General features: G+C 42.8%; 1 protein-coding gene across 1 annotated transcript in view; it reads left to right on the top strand.

The window, feature by feature from the left end:
• The first annotated feature begins 401 nt into the window (after positions 1–401).
• Positions 402–27,857, top strand: part of unkl (unk like zinc finger) — a 191,751-nt gene continuing 164,295 nt past the window's right edge. Inside the window, 2 exon segments of the mRNA XM_068056094.1 lie at positions 402–492; positions 750–959. Coding sequence (XP_067912195.1) covers positions 428–492; positions 750–959 — 275 coding nt within the window. The 5' untranslated portion in view covers positions 402–427.

Genomic DNA, 27,857 nt, shown 5'->3' with positions numbered 1-27,857 from the left:
AGACCTTTCAGTCAAATTTCTGGAATCTGTTTTTCAGTTCAGTCCCTGTGACATTCGGGATCAGCCTGGTGAACTGTGTATGGGACCTGCAGGTTTTGTATCCGGTCCGATCATGAACGACAACAGAATCAAAACAGCGCAGAAGGAGACCATTCGGCCCATCGTGTCCGCACCGGCTCTCTGCAAGAGCAACTCCCTCAGTTCCATTCCTGTCTTCTTCCCATAACCTTACACATTCTTCCTCTTCATATAACTGTCTAATTCCCTTTTGAATGCTTCAATTGAACCTGCCTCCACCACGTTCTCAGGCAGCGTATTCCAGACCTTAACCAGACAACCACATGTCTCGGGCCAACATTTGAACTGTCCCGCCAATTACCCAGCGCGCTCCGCGCCGCGCACGCGCAGTCCATTGTTTTGACTAAAAATGCCGTCGGTTTCGAAAGCTGCGACGAGCGCTTCTCCTCAGACGGAGAAACCCTCTCATTACACGTAAGTACCGATCTCGCCTGCCGCAGCTCCACTACAGTTTCACCCAGCGCATGGCGCAACTCGCCCGCCGCTAAAAAGGTAACAGGGGAAAAAGTGCATCAAAGAACCCCTCACCATCTAATTTAGCCCCGGAGCAGCGACCCTCCCCCGCACGGAGCGGAGCCCAGGCCCCGGGCCCGTCAGGCCCAGGTCCCTCCGCCCGCTCCCCCTCCGCCCCCACCAGCACCACCCGCTCATCTCAGGGCTTTTTGTTGCAGGTATCTGAAGGAGTTCCGTACGGAGCAATGCCCGCTCTTCCTGCAGCACAAGTGTGCCCAGCACAGGCCTTTCACCTGCTTCCACTGGCATTTCCTGAACCAGCGGCGGAGGAGGCCCATCAGGAGGCGGGACGGCACCTTCAACTACAGCCCGGACGTCTATTGCACCAAATACGACGAGACGACGGGGATCTGCCCGGACGGAGACGAGTGAGTGGATCGTGTGCTGGTTTGTGGCGGGGCCTCGGGTGGTTTCGGCGAACAGCAGGAGAGGGATGAGTCTGAGTCCGCCCCCCTAGGCTGTTGTGCTCCTGTCGCCGCGGGCTTGGAGTTTGTGTCAGCGGGCGGTGTTTGTGGCCGATGATCGCTCACTCCTGTCACGACTGTTCACAATGGACCGGGGGCCGCTATGTTTAAGCGGGAGACTCGGAGTGTTCTATGTTTGTGCTGAATGTCCAAGGGTTGATTTCAGTGGACTTCACATCTGCCTGAAATGCTCAGGTTCTTGGAGTTGTATTGAGGTGCAAGAATTATGGAAAAGTGGGTTAATACATTTGGGAAATTAATTTCCTTTAATGAAAAAACCGTACATTACTTATAGATAATGAATTAAAAATATTGTTTGGAATTATTCTGCATACGTTGACAGCGATATTTGGTATAGTTTGAATAGAAGGAAGCTAGTCAGAAGCAAACTTTTAAGGCTATGCGTGAGATGTGGACTTCAATTCACTACTTAGTAGAAAAATAAAATTAATTTTGTTTGGCAATATACTGTTGAGCATGGGTGTAATTTTTGATATTGGTTATAGATTAAACGGAGATATGGACCATTTGTAGTTTTTTTTTGTATGCCTGGCGTCACATTAATATTTCAGAAGTTATGTGTACATTTCTTAATTTTGAAAGCAGTTCCTGTTTGTTAATGATTTGTGATTGCAAGTTTATGTTGCTTTGCAGGACTACTTTGAACCTTGGACTTATGTAACATAATTAAAATAATGTCCAAATTTACATCTTGCCTATATGTCACTACCTTTCAAAGTAATTTGTTGTATGTCATGTGGTGAGAAACCTGAGAGGTGAGAGAGACAGTTTTTTCACCCAGGACAAAATTGACATAAGGAAATTGCAGTAGTTTCTCTTCTGCATGTGTGGTTCTGTTTATTGTATTTGGCGACTGCACCTAATCTCTCCTTTTGCTTTCTTTTTTCCACACACCTCTGTAAAGCCCCATGATTCATTTTCTACATCAAAGTGCGATATGTGTATGTTGCCTTTGGAGCTCTTGAATTTTAGCTTTTTTTGTGTGAAATAGTAAACTTGGATTCCTGATGGTTGCTCAGGTTTGATGAGGTTGTAGCGTTTAGTTGTATTTTTATAGCTGAGAGCCATTTTTAAAGTGGAAGCTGTATTCCAGCTTCGTAAAATAGAAGTTGAAGGGTCTTTTCTGAAGTTCAACCTTTTAGCAATATGAAGTTTGGTAGATACTTCATTAGTTAAATATGAATCAGTAAACATATGGAAACCTTCAAATGTTTCTTTGTAGTGAGGCATAATTAGATTTTTTACTCACATAGTGCTTCAAAGCTTTACTGAAGTAGCCTTTTGTCTGGAAATATAAAACGAAGAAATTTATGTAGTGCTTTTCACAATCTCAGGATGTCCCAAATTGCTTCACAGCCAATTTGGTACTTTTGAAGAGTAGTTACTATTGTAATTTTGTGGTTTATTAGCACTCTGTTTGCTACAAACCACAAGTAAATATTGCTTGAAATTCTTATTTGAATCCTTTTGTAGTAACATTCTGGGTGCATTTTGTTAAATTTTGCTTACATAATTTTTAAAGATGAAGCTAGACTGCATAAATAGAAGGCTAGTTTCATGGTCAGGGTAAACCTTTGAAGATGTCACCTTTTAAAATGTTATCAAAGTTAACTGGAAATTTATATGTGGTAATGGAGTTGCTTGTTTTAAATTAGGTCAGGGATTCACAGTGAACAGCATAAAATAAACTGGTTTGCTGCAAAATATTTTGCAGCAACAATGTTGAAGTAAAGCAAACATTATAACTTTGTTACTGATTCCAACTTTTATTACTTAAGCTTTCTGAACGAATTGAAAATTAATTTTACAGAACTTTATATTTAAAAAAAAAGGATGTGACACTCAAAAGTTCATGATCTTTAATTTTTACACTTTACATATTCCACTGCCAAAAACTTGCATTTGTGCAGCACTTTTAATGTAACAAAATGTCCCAAGGCACGTCACAGGTGTGTTGGAAAGCAAAAGTTGACACCGAGTTATGGAAGGAGATATTGAGGCAAATGATCAAAAGCTTGGTTAAATAGAAACATAGAAAAATAGGAGCAGGACTAGGTCATTCGGCCCTTCGAGCCTGCTCCGCCATTCAATATGATCATGGCTGATCATCCAAACTCAGTAATCTGTTCCCGCTTTCTCCCCGTATCCCTTGATCCCATTAGCCCTAAGAACTATATCTAACTCTTGAATATATTTAATGATTTGGCTTCAACTGCTTTCTGTGGTAAAGAATTCCACAGGTTCTCTGCGTAAAGAAATCCCTTCTCATCGCAGTCCTAAATGGCTTACACCTTATCCTTAGATTGAGACCCCTGGTCCTGGACTCCCCCACCATCAGGAATATCCTTCCTGCATCTAGTCTGTCCAGTCCTGTTAGAATTTTGTAGGTTTCTAGGAGATCCCCTCTCATTCTTCTAAACTCTAGCGAATACAAGCCTAAACAACCCAATCTCTCTTCATACGTCAGTCCTGCCATCCCAGGAATCAGTCTGGTGAACCTTCACTGCGCTCCCTCCATAGCAAGAACATCCTTCCTCAGATAAGGAGACCAAAACTGCACACAATACTCCAGATGTGGTCTCACCAAGCCCTTGTATAATTGCAGCAAGACATCCTTGCTCCTGTACTTGAATCCTCTCGCTATGAAGGCCAACATACCATTTGCCTTCTTAACTGCCTGCTGCACCTGCATGCTTACTTTCAGTGACTGGTGCACAAGGACACCCAGGTCTCGCTGCACCTCCCCCTTTCCCTATCGCCGTTCAGATAATCTGCCTTTCTATTTTTGCCACCAAATAGGTAGACTTTAACTAGTGCCTTAAGTAGGAAAGAGAGGTAGAGAGGTTTAGGGAGGGAATTTCAAAGCTTGGGGCCTTGGCAGCTGAAGGCTTGGCTGCCAATGGAGGAACAATTAAAATCGGGGATGCTCAAGAGGCCAGCATTAGAGGAGTGCAGATATCTCGGAGGGTTGTGGAACTGGAGGAGAATAACAGAGATAGGGAGGGGTGAGACCATGGAGTGATTTGAAAACTAGGGTGAGAATTTTAAATTGACAAATTGCTTAACCAGGAACCAATGTTGGTCAGCAAGTGGGTGAGTCAATCATGGGTGAATGGGGCTTGGTGTGAGTAAAGACACAGGCAGCAATGTTCTGCGTGACTTCAAGTTTACAGAGGGTAGAATGTAAGAGGGAACACTTAATACTATTTTGTAATGAAATCTGAGCAAATACTTAATAACTTTTTAAACTTAACTCGTTAACTTAATAACTTGCTGTTGTCTATAAAATGATTGCACCAGGCACTGTGGGGATGATGTACCTGTAGTCTGTTTTGAGTTCATTTAAGGTTTGTTTCCTTAGATGACTGCTTATGTGGTGATGCAATGCTGAATTTATTTGACGGGCATTCTATTGATAGGATTGTTCATATTTTTGATAGCAGAAATAGTGAGATGCGAATTCTTTGTGAAGTCAAAAGTATTGTGTGCACGTGAACTTGTGTGTCGGTCTAAAATTGTCATTTTTATGATTCACTAATGGAAGTTTTTAAAATAACAGGCAATAATTCTGTTTTGATAGCTAAACACTATGCGTAAATATCTTATTCTGGTGGACTAATATTTTCGCACACTACACTACTTGTGAAATTCTGGTTCTTTAAAAGTTTACCATTTGTGATGAAATTATGGACTATATCATTTTACATTAATAGAAGTACATGGGGAATTCCAGAGCTTAGGTCTTGGCAACTGAAGGCATGGTCAGCAATGGAGGAGCAACTAAAATCAGGCCATTCAGCTTAACTAGTCTGTGACTGTGTTTACCTTCCACTTGAGAAACTAGTTCTAATTGCATTTACCCACCCTGTTCCCATATTGCTTCGTCTACCTATCCAAAATTGATGATTTCTCCCTCAACCACTAACCCTAGAAGTGAATCCTACAGTGCCTCAACTCTGCGTGTGAAGAAGTTTCTCCTACACTCTGTTCTAAATCTCTTGCATTTAATTTTGTATCTATGGTCCCTCATTGTTAACCCTTCAGCAAATGGGAATAGTCAGTTGGTAGCACTCTCACCTTTGAGTCATAAGGTTCCAGGTTCAAATGCCACTCTAGGACTTGAGCACAAAAATCAAGGCTGACACTCCAGTGCAGTACTGTTGGAGGTGCCGATTTTCAGATGAGATGTTAAAACAAGGCCCCACCTGCTCAGGTGGATGTAGGTCCCATGGCTTTATTTCAAAGAAGAGCAGGGGAGTTGTCCCTGGTGTCTTGGCCAATATTTATCCCTCAATCAACATCACAAAAAACAGATTATCTTGTCATTTTCACATTTCTGTTTGTGGGAGTTTGTTGTGCACATACTAGCTGCCATATTTCCTGCATTACAACAATGACTACACTTAAAAAAAAAAAAAAAAAAAAAATTTAATGGGTTGTAAAGTGCTTTGCGATGTCCGGTGGTGATAGGTGCCATATAAATGTAAGTTTTTTTTTCTCTATCTACTGATCCAACCTTTCATAATTGTAAATACTTCTATGATATGGCCCCTTAATCTACATTATTTTAATGGAAAAAACGTCCTAATTTTTCAATTCTGTCTTGATATTTGTATATCCTCATACCAGACATCATCTTGGTGAATCTTCATTGTATGGTCCAATACCTTAGCATCCTTCTTATAGTGTGGATCCCAAAAGTGCACACAGTATTCTAACTGTGGTCTTAATTAGGTTCATTGTTACTTCTAACTCATTCTATGGAGATAAAATCTAGAATTAGAATTTCAAAGCATCATTCGGCTTTTTTAATGGCCTTATTAACTTGAGGTGCTGCCTTTAATGTCTTGTGAAACTACATCAAAATCCAGAACTGAAAGCTGTGAAACATTGTTACTCACTTGCATCCACACTTAACAAAATTGCTCTAACTCTGCTTTCTTCCTTCTAACCAATTTTTAATCCACTTTCGTATCCTTCCTCTAATTCCACACTCCATCTGTAGAAATGTCGCACGCAGAGCTTTCTCAAAGGCTGTCCAAATGTCCACATATGTTATATCCATTGCATTTCTCCCCCATCTACCATGTCTGTTATATCCTCAAAAATGTCCTCTATCCAGTATGAGTTGCTGTATAGTAAAAACTCTGGATGATACTTTCCTTCTCTGCATCTCTCCTCCTTTTCTCCAGCTCCCACAGTTCAGGGACATGAAGGTCAATTGTTGCTAATAGTAAAGATCAACTGGTGCCATCAGCAGCTTTGGCATCAGTTTTATCATTTTGGATCTGGTTACAGGTGTGCTGAGTTCTCTGTCTGTTTACATGTCGGTAGTTAACTTTGTCCATTGCTGACCTCTGGATCTTTCTCAGCATTGCATTTCTGTTTTTTTTAATTACCAATTGCCCAGTCTGCAGCTGCTGTAAAGTTGCGTTGGTGATTGTGACTAATTGTACATGTGCAGGTCTTTTGCTTTGTGGAGTTTTGTTGTTGTATCTGCACTTCAATACAAAAAGGAAAATTTCAGTATTACTGTAGGATAATTTTTATTCTTTCATAGGATGTGGGCATTACTGGCAAGGCCAGCATTTGTTGCCCATCCCTATTTGCCCTTGAGAAGGAGATGGTAAGCTGCTGCCTTGAACTGCTGCAGTCCATCAGGTGCTGGTACACCCAAAGTGCTGTTAGGGAGGGAGTTCCAGGATTTTGATCCAGCGGCAGTGAAGGAATGGCGATGTATTTCCAAGTCAGGATGGTATGTGACTTGGAGGGGAATTTGCAGATGGTTGTTTTCCCATGCATCTGCTGTCCTGTTCTTCTCGGCACTTTGATTTTTTTGTTTGATCTTAGCCACGACATGGACCCCAATTTAAAAAATGGATCCTAGGAGATCCATGCAGGATTTTCAATGGATTGGTGAAGTCATCTGGTTTGTTTGTCTGGAGCTGTATAAAATCCGAGCACGTTGTCTCAAATTTTATATTTTTCTGCATTAATTGATTTCTAGCACATTGCAGTTGCCAATGTTAATAAAACATTACAAATTGTACGATATTTTAATATTTGCAGGTGCTGATCTTTAAAAGTGTCTTTATTTGAAGAGGGTAACCCACACAGAAAAATTTGAACAGTGATTGAACTAATGAAGGTGATCTGTCTGCCATACTGCAATATCATAAATCATGAATAAAGATCTTAAATTCTTTAAAGATCAGCAACTTGGTTGCTTTTTCAGACCCACTTCCATAGTTTAATGACTAGAAGGGATAGGCAAATTCTGGCCTTGCCAGCCATGTCCACATCCCATGAATGAATAAAAAATGGTAAAGTGGACCCTGTTTGATTTTAATTTTTAAAACTGAAAATTTGTTGAATATATAATTATCAAATAAACAGTAGCTCTGATCCTGTTTTGTGGCTGTAGAGGAAGTTTATGTGACTGGTAATTTGATATTTATGTACAGTGAGTGGGTGGAAAAAGTGAAGTTTAAGCAACAATCCTTTCAGTTGTATACTTAAAATAAAACAGGAAATTTTGAGACTTAACTTGTGCTTTTTTGTTTTCTGCCTGCTGAGAGGAAGACTGGAATGGTTTGTAGATGTGACTAACAGCTGTAGTGTGCCACTAAAATAACTGTTTAAAACTGTTGACTTTAAAGCTGTTGTAATTCAGTTCATTGGAATTTTGAAGCAGTAATATTTAGTAAAAGTTAAAACTTTTGTTTTTATTTGGTATATCTCTTGCCAATTTTCTCTCGTTCCCCTCATTTCCTTGAAGCATGGGTTCTTTGGTGTATAATTCAAGAGCATTGGCTGTCTTTCAGTACATCATTCAAGTGTCTGTGTTCTTGGTGTTGGCAGGGTGCATCACAACTGAGTTTGATGCTGTCCTTGCAACCACTTGTCAGTGTGCATCACTGGCTAGTCAAGAGCTGGAGTCTTAGCTGATTTTTTTTTTTCTCTTTCTAATTCAAAGGTGCTGAGGCATCTCAAAGAAAGAAAGAATTTGCATTTGTACAGCATCTTTCACAATCTTGGGATGTCCTACTGCACTGTACAAGCAATATTGTATTTTTGAAGTGGAGTCACTATTGTCATATCGGAAATGCAGCAGCCAGTTTGCGCACAAGAAGATCCTGCAGATAGCAATGCATTAATGACCAGATCATCTGTTCTAGTGTAAATATTGATCAGGAAACTGGGGCGAGCTCTCTGCTCTTCAAAATAGTACTATGGAATCTTTTCATCCACCTGAATGGGCAGATGGGCCCTTGGTATAACGTCTCAGAAGAAAGGCAGCAACTCTGACTATCCCACACTCCCTTGGTACTGCACTGAAGTGCCACCCTAGATTATGTGCTCAAGGCTCTGGAGTGGCACATGAAACACAACCTGACTCAGGCAAGAGTGCGATCACTGGGCCAAAGCTGTTCTATCATTGTCTCTGAAAAGATCAATGAAGAATGTCTTACAGTTGGGACTGGAGATGGCGAGCAGTTAAGGGGGAGAGAGGGATAATGAGGGGAAGAATCTTAGTGCAAGTAAATCCATGACTAAAACAGCACAGACTTGAGATGAGACTTGCGATACTTTGTGGTCTGTATGGCTTAGCTGCTCTGTATTGGGACAGCTGCAAAATTGACATAAAAATGGATACTGTTTCCTATAGAGGGGAAAAAACTTTTTAAACTTTGTGCAATGATTATTTAGCACAACTAGAGACTGATAGTATTATAACATTAAGAGTTTGATCTCTCCAACTTGGCTTTGTGTGACTAATTGCCTCATGACACCCCTCTCCCTGGTATTTCCACCCTTACTTTGGGCACATTGTGTGGAGCTTGTAGATTTTGTTTATGAACAATGTGCCCAACTGCTTCTGTTACTTTCTCTCCTTCCCAATGCCCTGGTTCCCGGGCCCTGCTATTTCTTCACCCTGTCTAGCCTTGAGCCCGATTCTCTCGCATTTTTCTCCTCAGTCTCCTCTCTGAATCACCTCCAGAGGCCCTGCAAAATCCATCATTGAACCCTTCTTACCGACATCACCTGTAGATATGGAGTCAGCTTTGCCAATGACACCCAGCTCTACTTTTCTACTGTCTGTCAATTATTGTTTCTAGGCTGCTTCTGATAATCAATCTTGGCTGACTTATATCTTCCTTCATTCCACCACAAACTCCGTGGCCACTGACTGAAGCTGAACTAGCCCAGACACTTTGTTCACACCCATAACATGTCCATCCCAAAGACTGCTTAGTTTCACTTCCACTCTCCATAAACTCCAGCTTGTTCAAAACTTAGCTGCTCATATCTTGTCCAGTTTGCCTTTCATCCTGTCCTAGCTGACCTCCCCACATGACTTCCAAAGTCTTAAATTTTAAATCTTCATCCTCATCTTGAAACTCCTGCAAGGCCTTGTCCCACCCTACTTCTCCAACTTCCTCCAGACCTACATTCCCTTTCCAAACACTTCTCTGCTTGGACTCTTGAATTTTTATTTCCCCCACCTGCCCCTGCCCCCCCTTTAATATCTCATGGGTGGCAGAACTTTCAGGTACCTGAGTCCTACTCTCTTCAATTTCCTGCCTAAATCTCTTGATCTCTCTTATCTGTTTGATCAAGTATTTGGTGACCCTTTCCAGTAGGCTTTCCTGGCTCAGTATCCATTGTCTATTTGCCTGTCTTTGAAGCACCTTGCTGCCGTTTTGTTGCATTAAAGGTGCTATATACGTTGAAATTGTATGCAGTTGTACCTGTTAATCAAGTCTGTAAGCATTGGAAATGAATCTGTTTTAATTATTTTACTTAGCAACTAAATGCCTCTAATTATGTAGAGTTCTGATTCGTTCCTAGGATCCTCAGTAATGTGTGACCCAAATCCATGTAAGGGTTGGCCAATTATTTTGGTACATTTAATGCATACAGGCCAAAATATTTTGGCTTTTGAGAGATGCCAGCTAATATTTTATTTCGCTGCCCTGTTAAATCTGGACTAAGAATCCATGCAAAATGCCAACTCGTACAAGTTATGTAACTTGGCAGTAGTGGGAAAAACATTTGAAATGTGATTGTGATGCTTGGATTATTGCACAGCTAACTTTGAAGTTCTGGAGTAGGGATGTGGAGTGCTGAAACTATTTCCTGACTAGGTACACAGAAATACATAGGAGTTACAACATGGGCACAGGCCATTAGGCCCAACGAGTTCATTTATTCTTCACGTGAGCAAATAATCCAAATCACATTTACTCACTCTGTTCTCGTATCCCTAAAACCCTTGAATGTTGACAGTTTCTGCCTCAACCACTAATCTTGGAAGTGAATTCCACAGCTTCGCTTGTGCCCTCTGTTCTAAATCTTTTACATTGAATCTTGTACCTGTGGCCACTTGGTCTTGGCTCCTCACTTACTGGAAACAGTCTGCCTCTATCTTTTTATATTTTTAAAGTGCATAATGAAGCATTAGGTTAATTTTGCTTTGAGTCCACGTAGCCATGGATCAGTGAAGCCTGAAAACTTACTTTACGATGATGGTTGGTAGGGTAAGTAAAATTTATAGCAAGGAGTAGGCTTTGATTATGTTTGAGACCAAACAATAATAAGTTAGAATTGAACTTTGAAAGCTCCTCAGAATTATAGAGTGGACCATTCAGCTTCTTGAGCCTGTTCTGCCATTCAGTTCAATTGCAGCTGATCAACTCCATTTACTTTGATCCAGGTCCCTTGATATTCTTGTGTAACAAAGATCTGTCTGTCTCAGTCCTGAAAATTTTTATTGGCCCAATATCCATAGCATTTAAAAAAAGTCTTTTGTGGGATGTGGGCATTGCATTTTTTGCCCATCCCTAATTGTGCTTTGAGAAGGGGCTGGTGAGCTGCCTTCTTGAACCACTGCAGTCCATCTGGCGAGGGCACACTTACAGTGCTGTTACGGAGGGAGTTCCAGGATTTCGATCCAGCGACAGTGAAGGAATGGTGATCTATTCCAAATTCAGGATGGTGTCTGACTTGGAAGGGAACTTGCAGGTGGTGGTATTCCCATGCATCTGCTGCCCTTGTTCTTATAGGTGGTAGAGGTCGCGGGTTTACAAGGTGCTGTCGAAGGAGGCTTGGTGAGATACTGCTGTGTATCTTGTAGCTGGTACACACTGCTGCCACTGTGTGCTGGTGGTGGAGGGAGTGACTGTTTGAGGTGGTGGATGTGGTGCCGATTAAGCGGGCTGCTTTGTTTTCGATGGTGTCGAGTTTCTTGTGTGTTTGTTGGAGCTGCACTCATTCAGGCAAGTGGCGAGTATTCCACTCCTGACATGCGCCTTGTAGCTGGTGGACAGGCTTTGGGGAGTCAGGTGAATTGCTCGCAGAATTTCCAGTCTTTGACCTGCCCTTGTAGCCCCAGTATTTATATGGCTGCTCCAGTTGAGTTTCTGGTCAGTGGTAACCACCAGGATGTTGATGGTGGGGGACTTAGCGATGGTAATGCTGTTGAATATCAAGGGGCGGTGATTAAATTCTCTCCTGTTGGGGATGGTCATTGTCTGGGACCTGTGTGGCACAAATGTTACTTGCCACTTGTCATCCCAAGCCTGAATGTTGTCCAGGTCTTGCTGCATGTGGACACAGACTGTTTCAGAATCTGAGGAGTTGCAAATGGTTCTGAACACTGCAATCATCAGTGAACATCCCCACTTCTGACCTTTATGACTGAGGAAAAGTCATTGACGAAGAAGCTGATGATGGTTGTGCCTGAGGAGCTCCTGCAGCGATGTTTTGCCTCTAACAACAACAGCCATCTTCCTTTGTACTGGGTATGTCTCCAACCAGTGGAGAGTTTTCCCCTGATTCTATTGACTCCAGTTTTGCTCGGGCTTCTTGATGCCATATTTGGTCAAATGCTGATGTCAAGGTCAGTCACTCTCACCTCGCCTCTTAAGTTATGCTTTTTTGTCCATGTTTGGACCAAGGCTATAATGAGGTCTGGAGCTGAGTGGCCCTGGTGGAATCCAAACTGAGCACCGGTGAATAGGTGGTTGCTGAGTATGTGCTGCTTGATAGTACTGTCAGCGGCACCTTCCATCATATTACTGTTGATCGAGTAAACTGATGGGGTGGTAATTGTCTAGATTGGATTTGTTCTGCTTTTTGTGGACAGGACACACCTGGGCAATTTTCCACATTGTTGGGTGGATGCCAGTGTTGTAACTGCACTGGAACAGCTTGGCTAGGGCTGTGTCTAGTTCTGGAACACAAGTCTTCAAGGAAGAATTCAATGAACTGGTCAGGTGGGCAGAAAAGTGGCAAATGAAATCCAACCTGGAGAAGTGTGAGGTGATGCATTTGAGAAGGTCAAACAAGGCAAAGGAACATGTGATTAATGGGACAATACTGAGAGATGTAGAGGAAGTGAGGGACCTTGGATGAATGTCCACAGATCCCTGAAGTTAACAGGACAGGTTGATGAGGTGGTTAAGAAGGCATATGGAATCCTTTCCTTTTATTAGCCGAGGTGTAGAATATAAGAGCAGGGAGGTTATGATTGAACTGTATAAATCACTGGTTTGGCCACAACTTGAGTACTGTGTGCAGTTCTGGTGACCTCATCACAGGAAAGATGTAATTGCACTGGAGAGGGTACAGAGGAGATTTATGAGAATGTTTCCAGGACTGGAAAAATGCAGCTATGAGGAAAGATTGTCTAGGCTGAGGTTGCTCTCCTTTGAACAGAGGAGGCTAAGGGGAGATTTGATTGAGATGTACAAAACTTTGAGGGCCTGGATAGAGTGGATAGGAAGGGCCCATTTCCCTTATCAGAGAGGTCAGTGACTAGGGGGCATAGATTTAAAGTGATGGGTAGAAAGATTAGAGGGGAGATGAAAATGTTTTTTCACCCAGAGGGTGGTAGGGGTCTGGAACTCACTGCCTGAAAGGGTAGTCGAAGCAGAAACCCTCAACTCCTTTAAAAGGTGTTTGGATGTACACCTGAAGGGCTGTAACTTGCAGGGCTATGGACTAAATGCTGGAAGGTGGGCTTAGGCTGGATGCAGCATTTTTTTGGCTGGCGCAGACATGATGGGCCAAGTGGTCTCTTTTTGTGCCGGAAACATGCGATGCTGCATGTTCATGTTGTCAGGGCCCATAGCTTGTGCTGTATCGAGTTCCTTCAGCTGTTTCTTGATGTCGCGTGGAGTAATTAGAATTGTCTGAAGACTGGCAGCTGTGATGCTGGGGACCTACTCTAGGGAATCCTTTAATCATTTTTAAAATTATAGTTAGATCATCTCAATCATAATAAACTCAAGGGAATGCAAACCAGGTTTATTCAACCTGGCCTCAATTTAACCCTTTGAGCCCCAGTATCATTCTGGCAAATTTGTGGTAGAACATAGAACAGTACAGCACAGTACAGGTCCTTCGGCCCACGATGTTGTGCCGACCCTTTAACCTACTCTAAGATCAAACTGCCTACATACCCTTCATTCTACTATCATCCATGTACCTATCCAAGAGTCGCTTAAATGTCCCTAATGTATCTGCTTCTACTACCACCGCTGGCAGTGCATTCCACGCACCCACCACTCTCTGTGTAAAGAACCTACCTCTGACGTCGCCCCGAAACCTTCCTCCAATCACCTTAAAATTATGCCCCCTGGTGATAGCCCTTTCCGCCCTGGGAAAAAGTCTCTGGCTGCTGTATTGTTCTTTGTTTGTTTATCCACTCTATCTATGCCTCTCATCATCTTGTACACCTCTATCAAGTCACCTCTCATCCTTCTTTGCTCCAATGAGAAAAGCCCCAGCTCCCTCAACCTTTCTTCATAAGACATGCCCTCCAGTCCAGGCAACATCCTGGTAAATCTCCTCTGCACCCTCTCTAAAGCTTCCACATCCTTCCTATAATGAGGCGACCAGAACTGAACATAATATTCCAAGTGTGGTCTAACCAGGGCTTTATAGAGCTGCAGCATAACCTCGCGGCTCTGAAACTCAATCCTCCTGTGAATGAAAGCCAACACACCATACGCCTTCTTAACAACCCTATCAACTTGGGTGGCAACTTTGAGGGATCTATGGACGTGGACCCCAAGATCCCTCTGTTCCTCCACACTGCCAAGAATCCTGTCTTTAAGCCTGTATTCTGCATTCAAATTTGACCTTCCAAAATGAATCACTTCACACTTTTCCAGGTTGAACTCCATCTGCCACTTCTCAGCCCAGCTCTGCATCCTGTCAATATCCCGTTGCAACCGACAACAGCCCTCCACACTATCCACAACTCCAGCAACCTTTGTGTCATCGGCAAACTTACTAACCCAGCCTTCCACTTCCTTATCCAAGTCATTTATAAAAATCACAAAGAGCAGAGGTCCCAGAACAGATCCCTGCGGAACACCACTGGTCACCGAGCTCCAGGCTGAATACTTTCCATCTACTACCACCCTCTGTCTTCTATGGGCCAGCCAATTCTGTATCCAGACAGCCAAATACAAACTGGGTGGTTTTATTTTAATAAAAAAACGTCAACAGATGAAACTCTCCGCCGAACAAAGGCGGTAAGAGAGATTCCAACCCCCTCTGGATGAAATTTTTTTTCCCTCAAATCCCCTCTTAACCTCCTGCTCCTTACTTTTAACCAGGGGGGCATAGATTTTTGACACCTCCGCTAAGGGAAAAATTTTCTTCCTATCTACTCTATGGCCTTCATAATTTTGTCTATCTCAATCAGATCCTCCCTCAACCTATCCAGTCTCTCTTCATAGCTGAAATGCTCCAGCCCAGGCAACATCCTGGTGAATCTCCTCTGCATCCTCTCCATTGCAATCACATCCTTCCTATAGTGTGGTGCCCAGAAATGTACATAGTACTCCAGCTGTGGCCTAACTAACGTTTTATACAGCTCTATCATAACCTCCCTGCCTCTATGCCTTGGCTAATAAAGGCAAGTATCCCATATGCCTTCCTAGCCACCTTATCTACCTGTGCTGTTGCCTTCAGTGATCTATGGGCAAGTAGACCCTCTGACCCTCTGTATTTTCTAGGGCACTACCATCCATTGTATATTCCCTTGTCTTGTAAGTCCTCCCAAAATGCATCACCTCACACTTCTCAGCATTAAATTCCATTTGCTACTGCTCTGCCCATCTTACCAGCCTATCTATATCGTCCTGTAATCCTCACTTTTTACGACACCATCATTTTTCGTGTCATCTGTGAACTTACTGATCATACCTCCTATATTCACGTCTAAATCTTTAATGTACACTACAAACAGCAAGGGTCCCAGCACCGATCCCTGCCGTACACCGCTGGTCACAGGCTTCCATTCGCAACCCTCGACCATCACTCTCTGCCTCCTGCCACTAAGCCAATTTTGGATCCAATTTGCCAAACTGCCCTGGATCACATGGGCTCTTGCCTTCTTGACCAATCTCCCATGTGGGACCTTATCAAAAGCCTTACTGAAGTCCATGTCGACTGCATCAACTGCTTTACCCTCATCTACACATCTAGTCACTTCCTCAAAAAATTCAATCAAATTATTAGACATGATCTCCCCCTGACAAAGCCATGCTGACTATCCTTGATTCATCCCTGCCTCTCCAAGTGGAGATTAATCCTGTCCCTCAGAATTTTTTCTAATAGTTTCCCTACCACTGATGTTAGACACACTGGCCTGTAATTACCTGGTTTATCCCTGCTACCCTTCTTGAATAATGGGACCACATTCGGTATCCTCCAGTCCTCTGGCACCTCTCCTGTGACCAGAGAGGATTTGAAAATTTATGTCAGAGCCCGTGCAATCTCCTCCCTTGCCTCACATAACAACCTGGGATACATCTCATCTGGACGTGGGGATTTATCCACTTTTAAGCCTGCTAACATCATTAATATATCCTCCCTTTCAATGCTAATTTGTTCAAGTATATCTCAATCCCCCTCCCTGATCTTTACACCTACATCGTCCTTCTCCATAGTGAACACCTACGTCCTCTGGCTCCACGCACAGATTGCCACTTTGGTCCCTAATGGGCGACACTGTTTTCCTGGTTATCCTCGCCCTTAATATACTTATAAAATGCCGTGGGATTTTCCTTTATCTTGCACTCCAGTGTTTTTTCATGCCCTCTCTTCGCTCTCCTAATTACTTTTTTAAGTACCCCCCCTACACTTTCTATACTCCTCTAGGGCCTCTGCTGTTTTCAGTCCTCCTGAATCTGCCATAAGCCTCCTTTTTTTTCCTTATCCAATCCTCTATATCTCTCGACATCCAGGGTTCCCTGGACTTATTGGTCTTACCCTTCACCTTTACGAGAACATGTTGGCCCTGAACTCTCACTGTTCCCTTTTTGGTCTCACTGGTCTGATGTAGACTTTCCTACAAGTAGCTGCTCCCAGTCCACTTTGGCCAGATCCTGTTTTATCATATTGAAATCGGCCTTTTCCCAATTCAGAACCTTTATTTCCGGTCCGTCTTTGTCCTTTTCCGTAACTACCTTAAATCTTAGAGTTATGGTCACTATCCCTGAAATGTTCCCTCACTGAGACTTCTACCACTTGTCCGGCTTTGTTCCCTAAGATTAGGTCCAGTACCGCCCCTTCTCTTGTAGGACTTTCTACGTGCTAGCTCAAAAGGCTCCCCTGAATGCAATTTAAGAATTCCGCCCCCTTTATAAGCCTTTTGCACTAAGACTATCCCAATTAATATTGGGGAAGTTTAAATCCCCTACTATTATTACCCTATTGTTTTTCCACCTCTCTGAGATTTGCCTACATATCTGCTCCTCTATCTCTCCCTGACTGTTTGGAGGCCTGTAGTACACTCCCAGCAAAGTGATTGCCCCCTTTTTGTTTCAAGTTCTACCCATATGGCCTCATTTGAGGAACCTTTTAAGATATCAATTAATATAGCCAAGATCATTTAACATGGGTAATTCTTTCCAGAGTTCTTGTTTTACCTTTTGTGAAATGTTTTAACTAAGTTATCAATTTCATGATAATGTATTTAAACAGTGGAAAAATTTACATACACTGGTAAATGTTCTATCGTACTGGATCCTTTTTAACTTGTGGAACTGGTGGGTTGACTGTTTTTGACTGAGGATTCTAAGTCAAATGAGTTGGGCTATCTCAGCTTACTTTCAGATGTAGATTGTTACATGGGACCAAACTGCCTGGCAGAAGAAAACAAGAGACGTGCAATGTAAAATAAAGTTGTAATGCCTCATGGGTGAAATTTTCATTTCTGGACAGGAGCTCAAGACTGTTGATTTTGCAGGAGTCATAAGTGTCTGTAAACATGCACCTTCTGTGTTTGTTACTGATCTCCATGCTTGTTCCTTGGTATCTGACAACGAGAAAGGCAATAAATAAATGTGAAGAATTGGGTCAGCATCGTAATATATAAAGCTGCTTATGTGTTTCATACATATTCCCACAGCGGAGGTGAAAAATTTTAAAACTGCTCTTGCATGGGGTTTATTGCTCCTGGCTCTAAGGTACAGTTTGCATCAGAGTCAACTTGTAGCATTTGCTAAGGCTTGTATTTATATCGACTTTTGTTTTAACAGGCACCCTGTCCATCAATCTTTGAATCTGGCCAGTTCAGATAACGAGTGGTTGTGCAAGGCTTGCAGATTAGGAGCTAGTGACAGTAATGTGAGTGTTCACAATATAAAAGCAGCTTACGTTTGGTTTAAGTGAAGGAAGGTATGCATTCTGAGCAAGATTTAAGTTTGTCTCCAAGGGGAAAAGATTATCTACACAAAATGATTACCTTTTCTATCAGCCCAGCAGGTTGATTAGTGCGTGTGAATGGTATTCAGCAATTTGAATATCAAATAAGTGTGTGACTCAAATCAATAATCACCATAGTTTGAAATTCTCTGCCATATACAGTTGGACTGGAACAAGCATTCACAGAAGGACAGAATCATTGGAGTGCAGAAGGAGGCCATTTGACCTATCGTGTCTGCACTGGCTCTCCGAAAGAGCAATTCCCTCAGTTCCATTCCCCTGCTTTCTCCCCATACCCCTGCACATTCTTCCTTTTCATATAACTGTCTAATTCCCTTTTGAGTGTTTCAATTGAACCTGCCTCCATCATGTTTTCAGGCAACGCATTCCAGACCTTAACCACTTGCTGCGTGAAAAAGCTTTTCCTCATGTCACTTTTGCTTCTCTTACCAAATACTTTAAATCTGTGTCCTCATGTTCTTGATCCTTTAACAAGTGGGAACAGTTTCTCTTCATCTACTCTGTCAAGACCCCTCATGATACCTCTATCAAATCACCTCTCAGAATTCTCTTCTCCAGGGAAAACAGTCCCAACTTCTCCAATCTATCTTCATAACTGAAATTCTTCATCCTTGGAACCATTCTTGTGAATCTTTTCTGTACTCTCTCCAGTGTCATCACGTCTTTCCTAAAGTGCGGCGCCTAGAAATGGGCGCAGTTCACCAGCTGAGGCCAAACTAGTCTCTTCTACAAGTTCAACGTAACTTCTTTTCTCTTGTACTCTTTCCCCCTATTAATAAAGCCCAGGACACTCTATGCTTTATTGATCGCTCTCTCAACCTGTCCTGCCACCTTCAATGACTTATGCACATATACACCCAGGTCCCTCTGCTCCTGCTCCCACTTCAGAATTGTACCCTTTATTCTATTTTGTTTCTCCATGTTCTTCCTACCAAAATGAATCACTTCACATTTCTCTGCGTTGAACTTCATTTACCACCTGTCTTCCCAATCCACCAGCCTGTCTGTCCTTTTGAAGTTTTGCACTATCCTCCTCACAGTTCACAATGCTTCCAAGTTTCGTATCATTTGCAAACTTTGAAATTGTGCCCTGTACACCAAGGTCTAGGACATTAATATGTATCAGGAAAAGCAAGGGTCCCGACACTGATCCCTGGGGAACTCCATTGCAAACCTTCCTCCAGCTCGAAAAACATCGATTAACCACTATTTTGTTTCCTGTCACTCAGCCAATTTTGTATCCATGTTGCTGCCAACCCGTTTATTCCATGAGCTACAAGTCTCGCAAGTCTGTGTGTCGCACTGTTTCAGATGCCTTTTGAAAGTCCATGTACACTACATCAACAGCATTGCCCTCATCGACCCTCTCTATCTCTTCAAAAAAAAACTCCAGCAAGTTAGTTAAACATGACTTTCCCTTAAGAAATCCATGCTGGCTCTTAATTAACTCACGTTTGTTCATGTGGCTCCTGCCATTTTGTATTGTGTTCAACCCAGAATTGAGCTTCAAATGCTGTCTCATGTCCCTGACCAAGTTATTCACCATTCACCTGCAAGGCCGCATACAGATTAAAGAATTTTCAAAAAAACTGCTGTAGATCTGGTGGTTCAGTTTGTAATGTCAGTATGGAGTTGAATTATAGAGACATGAGGTCCCAAATAGTGTTTGTTGAGCTAGCTGATCTCACCCAGGCTGGTAGTTATAGTATTTCAAATTTCCTGAGGACCCAAGAATTGGGAAGGGAAAATCAGCCAGTTTTTGTTATCGAGTAATCACTGCATATGTGTGGAAAAATTGAGCTTGATTGTAATGCACTATCTAAGCAAATAGACTGCTTGCACTTATTGTCAAGGGCCCCCACATAAAGAATGGCTTATGTGGGTGAGTGGTATCGCTTGAACATACCCTTTCGGTTGAGGGTAAATGGAACATAATTGGCAAAAAATTGAAATGGCTGCAGTGATCATTTTTTAGTAATTGTGTCAGCAAGTACCTGTGAAATTTCTTGCAGTATGATGAAGATGTTCTGTTTGAACTGTAGGCTTGTAGCTACCTCTACAGCTAGTTGTTTCTTGTGCTATAAAGTGTTGCAAGGCAATTTCCTTTCATAATTACTGCTCCTAAATGTGGGACCAACAGGAAAATGATAGCAATCCAGTTAACTGGAGAAGTTACATTTTACTTCGTTTGTATTAGACCACGAAGTACAATGTTGAACATTTGCATAAAAAAGGGACCAATTTACACCCCATCTCATTTGTTGTGCATTGTTTCTGATATTGAGCTGTCAGCCAGTTAGAATATTTTATTACAATAGTAACTTCGAACACAGCCATGATAATTTGTGCTTTCTTGTGTTAATTTCCAAACTTGGCAGTTGTGATACCTGTCTTTGTTCTTGTTACAATACCTAGAAAGTGAAGTAATAGAATGTCATGAATATTGTCACTTGCATCCTTAATCGTTTCCCCCTCTTGACTTTGGGCCATTTTGTTCTGTACTGTCAAAGTAAAACGGAACTTCCTCAAAAACTGACTCAAAAAGGTAAATAAAAGTGTTCTACAGTGAATATATAATAAAACCATATAAAGCCAAACTCAATTTTGGATGCCTAGATTGATGTGTCTTTTTTTTGAAAAGAGGATTGTTAATGTGGGAAGATAACCGATGAATAATTGTTGGATTCTTGCAGCCATTTAGCAATGCGCGATTTGTAGCCATTTCCTTGTTAAAAGTTGGTTCAGGAGGAGGACATGGAACTGCAGGTGTCTGTTATTGAATAGCTTTGACCAAAAGCTATGATTGTGCTTGTTTAAATCTGTAGAAATTAGCCCAGTGAATTCTTCTCCATGCAGCTTCTTAGCATGAGTTTATTGACTCCTAAAGAAGCTTTTTTTTGTGCTTACTGTTTTCAGCTATATCAAATTCATTAATATAAATACACATGACTAATAAATATTTGTGCTGTCCATTACCTCAGTACTGAGTTAGCTCCATTTGGGCACTCTGGTGAATAACCTCACACTTCCACACATGATACTCCATCTGCCACCTTATTGCCCACAGTATCATGTGTGGAAGTGTGAGGTTATTCACTTTGGTAGTAAGAGTAGAAAAGCAGAATATTTTTAAAAGATGTGAAACTTTGAAATGTTGATGTTCAGGGAGACTTGGGTGTACTCATACAAGGAACCCAGAAAATAAGCATGCAGGGACAGCAAGCAATTAGGAAGGGTTTCAAGGGTTTTAGTCATGGCAGGAGAGCTTAAAGCCGTGGTTTGCTCCTCTTGCTGCATGTGGGAATCCGGGAACATTTCCAGTCCCCGGGACCAGCATGTGTGCAGGAAGTGTGTCCAGCTGCAGCTCCTGGAAGCTCAGGTTTCAGAGCTGGAAAGGCGGCTGGAAACACTGTGGAGCATCCGCGAGTCTAAGAGCATTGTGGATAGCACGTATAGAGAGGTGGTCACACTGCAGCTGAAAGGACTTGAGGAAGGAAGGGAATGGGTTACCACCAGGCAGCCCAAGAGAAACAGGCAGGTAGTTCAGGAGTCCCCTGGGGTCCCGCTTGTAAATCAGTATTCCATTTTGGAGGCTAATGAGGCTGGTTCCTCCAGGGTGTGCGGACAGAGCCAAGCTTCTGGCACTGCAGGCAGCCTGTCTGTACAGGAAGGGGGAAAGAGATGAAGAGCTGTAGTAATAGGGGATTCTATAGTCAGGGGAACAGATGGGCGCTACTGTGGCCGTCAACGTGACTCCAGGATGATGTGTTGCCTCCCTGGTGCCAGGGTCTGGGATGTCACTGAACGGCTGCAGGGCATCCTGAAGGGGGAGGGTGATGAGGCAGAGATCATGGTACATGTTGGCACCAATGACGTAGGTAGAAAGAGGGATGAGGTCTTGCATCAAGAATTCAGGGAGTTAGGCAGTAGACTGAAAAGCAGGACCTCTCTGGTTGTAATCTCTGGATTACTCCCAGTGCCACGTGCTAGCGAGTATAGAAATAGGAGAATAGCACAGATGAATGCGTGGCTTAAGAGTTGGTGCAGGAGGGAGGGTTTTAGATTCCTGGACCACTGAGACCGTTTCTGGGGAAGGTGGGACCTGTACAAGCGGGACGGTCTACATCTGAACCAGAGGGGGACTAACATCCTTGCTGGCAGGTTCGCTAGTGCTGTTGGGAAGAGTTTAAACTAATTTGGCAGGAGGGGATGCAGACTCTTAGCAGAATAAGGACACAGCTAAACACAGGAAAGCGAACAGGTCAGAGGGAATACAGCGGAAGTAAGCTTCAAGGGAGTAAGACCAGGATGGAAGGCCTCTACTTTAATGCCAGGAGTATTACAGGTAAAATGGATCAGTTAAGGGCAAGGATTGACACGTGGAATTGTGATATAGTAGCCATCACGGAGACATGGTTGAGGGAGGGGCAGGATTGGCAGCTCAATATCCCGGGATATAGAATCTTCAGGCGAGACAGAGGAGGGGGTAAAAGAGGAGGGGGCATTGCAATATTAGTAAAGGAGTCAGTTACTGCAGTAAGGAGAGATGATACCTTGGAGAGGGCATCAAATGAAGCTTTATGGGTAGAGTTTAGGAATAAAAAAGGGACAGCTACATTGCTAGGTGTTTATTATAGACCCCCAGATAGTCAGTGGGAAATTGAGGAGCAAATATGTGCGCAATTTGCAGAGGTGTGTAAAAATAATAGGGTAATTATATTAGGTGATTTCAACTTTTCCAACATTAATTGGGATAGTCATCATGTTAAGGGCTTAGATGGAGTGGAGTACTTAAAATGTATACAGGAGAACTTTTTAGCTTAATATGTAGAGGATCCAACAAGGGAGGGTGCAGTGCTGGACCTAATTCTGGGGAATGAAGCCGGACAGATGGTTGATGTGTTGGGGGAGCATTTTGGTGATAGCGACCACAACATGGTACAATTTAAGCTTGTTATGGAGAAAGAAATAGACAAGTTCGAAAAAAAGGTTTTGGATTGGGGTAGAGCGAATTTTAGTAAAATAAGGTAGGATCTAGCCAAGGTAGACTGGAAAGAGTTACTTGTTGGGAAATCTACAGAAGAGCAGTGGGGGGCATTCAAAAAGGAAATGGGGAGGGTACAGGCCCAACATGTTCCCTCTAGGGTAATAGGTATGAGCAACAAGCGCAGAGAACCATGGATGACCAGAAACATTCAGGGTCAGATGAGAAGGAAAAGAGAGGCTTTTCGCAAATACAAGGAGAGCAAATTAATGGAAGCATTAGTGGAGTACAGAAAGTGTAGGATGGAGCTTAAGAAAGCAATTAGAGCAAAGCGGGGATATGAGAAAGCTCTGGCTGGTAAAAGTAGGGAAAATGCCAAGATATTCTATAAGTATATCAATGGGAAGAGGATAACCAGGGAAAGAGTAGGACCCATTAGGGACCAAGGAGGAAATTTGTGGGTGGAGCCAGAGGACATTGGTAGGGTGTTGAACAAATACTTCACATCTGTCTTCACCCAAGAGAATGAGGATGTAGATATGGAACTCGGAGAGAGAGAGAGACTGTGAGGTTCTTGAGCAAATTGTCATAGGGAGTGACAAGGTATTGGAGGTTTTGGAAGGTTTAAAAGTGGGCAAATCTCCAGGTCCTGGCGATTTTGTGTCCCAGGTTGCTGTGGGAGGCAAGGGTGGAGATTGCAGGGGCTCTGACCCTAATTTTTAATTCCTCTCTGGCCACGGAGGAGGTGCCAGAGGACTGGAGAACAGCTAATGTGGTCCCACTATTTAAGAAAGGTTGTAGAGATAAGCCAGGGAACTACAGACCAGTGAGTCTCACGTCAGTTGTAGGGAAACTATTGGAGAAAATTCTGAAGGAGAGAATCTAACTCCACTTGGAGAGGCAAAATTTGATCAGGAATAGTCAGCATGGCTTTGTCAGAGGGAGGTCATGCCTAACTAATTTGATTGAATTTTTTGAGCATGTGACCAGGTGTGTAGATGAGGGTAGTGCTGTTGATGTAGTTTACATGGATTTCAGCAAAGCCTTTGGCAAGGTCCCACATGGGAGACTTATCAAGAAAGCAAATGCACATGGGATACAGGGTAACTTGATGATAAGGTGGATTCAAAATTGGCATAGCTGTAGGAGACAGAGAGTGATGACAGACGGCTGTTTTAGTGACTGGAGGCCAGTGTCCAGTGGCATACCACAGGGATCTGTGCTGGGTCCCCTATTGTTTGTCATTTATGTAAACGACATAGATGACTGTGGGGGGTAGGATCAGTAAGTTCGCGGATGACGCAAAGATTGGTCGAGTGGTTAACAGTGAGGTTGAGTGTCTTAGGTTACAGGAAGATATAGACGGGATGGTCAAATGTGCAGAAAAGTGGCAGATGGAATTTAACGCTGAAAAGTGTGAGGTGATACACTTTGGAAGGAGTAATGTGACACGGAAGTATTCAATGAATGGCCTGACACTGGGAAGTTCCAAGGAACAAAGGGACCTTGGCGTGTTTGTCCATAGATCTCTGAAGGCAGAAGGGCAGGTTAATAGGGTGGTGAAAAAGGCATATGGGACACTTGCCTTTATCAATCGAGGCATAGGTTACAAAAGTAGGGAGGTCATGTTGGAGTTGTACAGAACTTTGGTAAGGCCACAGCTGGAGTACTGTGTGCAATTCTGGTCACCACATTATAGGAAGGATGTGATTGCATTGGAGGGGGTGCAGAGACGATTCACCAGGATGTTTCCTGGGATGGAACATTTAAGCTATGAAGAGAGGTTGGATAGGCTTGGGTTGTTTTCGCTGGAACAGAGAAGACTGAGGGGTGACCTAATCGAGGTGTACAAGATTATGAGGGGCATGGACAGGGTGGTTAGGGAGCATCTGTTCCCCTTAGTTGAAGGGTCAGTTACGAAGGGTCACAAGGTTACGGTGAGGGGCGGGAGGTTTAAGGGGGATTTGAGGAAGAATGTTTTTACCCAGAGGGTGGTGACGGTCTGGAATGCCCTGCCTGGGAGGGTGGTAGAGGCGGGTTGCCTGTACCTGGATGAGCACTTGTCACGTCATAGCAGCACAGTGGCGTAGTGGTTAGCACTGCAGCCTCACAGCTCCAGCAACCTGGGTTCAATTCTGGGTACTGCCTGCGTGGAGTTTGCAAGTTCTCCCTGTGTCTGCGTGGGTTTCCTCCGGGTGCTCCGGTTTCCTCCCACATGCCAAAGACTTGCAGGTTGATAGGTAAATTGGCCATTAGCAATTGACCCTAGTATAGGTAGGTGGTAGGAAATATAGGGACAGGTGGGGATGTGGTAGGAATATGGAATTAGTGTTGGATTAGTATAAATGGGTGGTTGATGGTCGGCACAGACTCAGTGGGCCGAAGGGCCTGTTTCAGTGCTTAATAACTAAACTAAACTGAAATAACATTCAAGGCTATGGGCCAAGTGCTGGCAAATGGGATTAGGTAGACAGATCAGGTGTCTTTAATGCATCGGTGCAGACTCGAGGAGCTGAAGGGCCTCTTCTGCACTGTATTATTCTGTGTAGACAAATGGCATGTTGACCTTTATTGCAAGGGGATTGGAGTACAAGAATTAAGGAAGTCTTGCTTCAATTCGTGGAGCTTTAGTGAGACCCACCTGGAAAACCGTGCACAATTATGTTCTCCATATCTGAGGTAGGATATACTTGCATTGGAGGCAGTTCAGCAAAGGTTCACTGGATGGTTCCTGGGATGTGAGGGTGAGTAAATTGGGCCTATACTCACTGGAGTGTATAAAAATGAGAGAGGTGATCTCATTGATACATACAAGATTCTGAAGGAGCTTGACAGGATAGACACCAAGTAGTTGTTTGCCCTGGCTGGGGAGTCTGGGCACAGTCTCAGGATAAGGACTTGAACATTTAGGACTGACATGAGGAGAAATTTATTCACTCAGAGGGTTGTGAATCTTTGGAATTGTCTACCCAGAGGGTTGTGGATGCTCCATCATTTAGTGTATTTAAAGCTGGTATAGACAGATTTGATCTCGAGGGAATCAAGGGCTTTGGGGACTGGGCTGGAGGGGCCGCGTGTTCTACTACTATTTCTTGTGCTCTTATGTGCACAGTTCTAAGCTGTAATAGGTTTTTGGCCTGAGGACAACTCATAAATATGCATAGACCCTAGATTCAACTGGATCTGGCATTTGGAAATTAAAAGATGAGATCAGTTTAGAAAAGAAATCTTCCAGACATGTACTGTCTGTAAGGCAGTAAAAATCATGCTTCACCAATGGTGCTAGAGAACGTATCGGATACGTATATTTGAACATTTTATCAGTATTGTTTGACAACCCATCAGTTGCACACATTTGTTTTACTCGGGTAATATTTTTGCCTACTTTTTATGTATGCCTTTTCTTAGTCTAAATGTTATTTGAAGCAATGCTGATTTGAGTGCTTTATCACTGAAGTTGTACTTAAAGGTTGAGGGTGCAATCAGGCAATATTATTAGTTAATTTCACTCTCAGCAGCAAGTGACCAGGATTTCGCTGTTTCAGTTACTTGATCTGTGCAAAGTGGGGACTTTTCGTGCACTGATGCTGATTCCTTCTGTTCCAACTTGATTTTCAAAGCAGCTCCAGCAATCCTGAATTTCACAGTCAGTTCGGTTACCCAAGAACAGCTGTTAAATGACTAGAAGAAAGGATTTTTGAATGTACTATGACACATTTTATTGATTATCTTGAAGGATATGAAAGATGGAAATTACTGCAGGAAACCTGTTGGACGCTTGTAGAACTCAAGTTATTGTCCTGTTTATCAAGCCAATTTTGAGTAGTATCGTAAGTAGTTTCACTGATACTGTCAACTTATTATCTGCAGTTTGATTTGATGTGAACAATTGCAGAATGGCTTATGACACTTTATGGGGATCAAGCTGTGAAGTTAGCCTCATGGCTAGCTCTTTCAGGAATTGTCTCCTGTGCTTAAAAAGAGCTTTAGTTCTATATACAACCTTCAGCTGTTATATGGAGCATCATTCCTGTACCTAATGATTTAAAACTTGCATCCTCGCTGGTAATGAACTGTTTAATTGGGTTGGACCTCCAGGATTAGGAGTGATGCAACTATCTGCTCATGAAGAAAGTTGGCTGAAGAATGGCGTGGCAATATGTTATTTAACTTGGACTGTGCTAGTGTGGGATGGGGGTGGACATGGATATGGCCAGAACAGCTATCTCAACCCAAAATATAGCAGTTTTCTGAAGAGATGTAAAACTATATCAATGGGGGAATACCTCTGATTTGAAGTGCTTTACGACAGGTGATCTGACTCTGCACTTTTAGCCTGGACAGAAATGGTTCATTGTGGGGGAGGAAGAGAACAGGAGTTGGATACTGTGGTTTCAACTATTGATTTTTAACTTAATACAGCTACTTAAATTTGCCGTAAGTTGAAAAAGTCTTTTTTCCCCTTTTGGCTGCTGGATTGTTTTTTGTTTACAAACACTTAAAAAAATTTTCCAGCATTTGTAGTGCTTTGCTTTTCGTACTACTTAAGATAATTTGTTTTGTTTGATAGCATTACACTTCCATGAATACATTTTTTTCCCCATGTGTGTTGCAATTCCTTTGGTGCAGATGTAAGTGAAGGTATCGACTTTTTTGCTGGTTTACAAGTCCATGGATGCTGGTTACCCTCAGCCAAGATGGGCACCTCACTCAAGTGATCATTTCTGTCAACCTGGACTGCAGCGAGCTTAATAGTTGACCATAACCCTATCTTATCCATGTCCAAACTGGCATTTCCAGCTGTGATCACTGAACAGCAGGTTTGAACCACTTTTGTTGGAGAAGTTATAAGCTAACTCAGCACAGAATGGGAATTGAGCTCGTAACCGTCCTGGTTTGTGTGTGGCTTAGTTCCTTATTAGCTTAATTAGCTGAACCATCAGGAAAGTTCTTCTGTAGTTATTTTTGTTTAATAACCATTTATAGCATAGTGGCATTGCTCATCTGAGCACGAACACCCAGTGCTATAGTGTGTTACATAATTTCAA

Source organism: Heterodontus francisci, chromosome 24, assembly GCF_036365525.1.
Source record: "Heterodontus francisci isolate sHetFra1 chromosome 24, sHetFra1.hap1, whole genome shotgun sequence".
NCBI lineage: Eukaryota > Metazoa > Chordata > Chondrichthyes > Heterodontiformes > Heterodontidae > Heterodontus > Heterodontus francisci.
The sequence above is the reverse complement of the archived record's forward strand: the minus strand, read 5'-3'. Positions and strand labels throughout refer to the sequence as shown.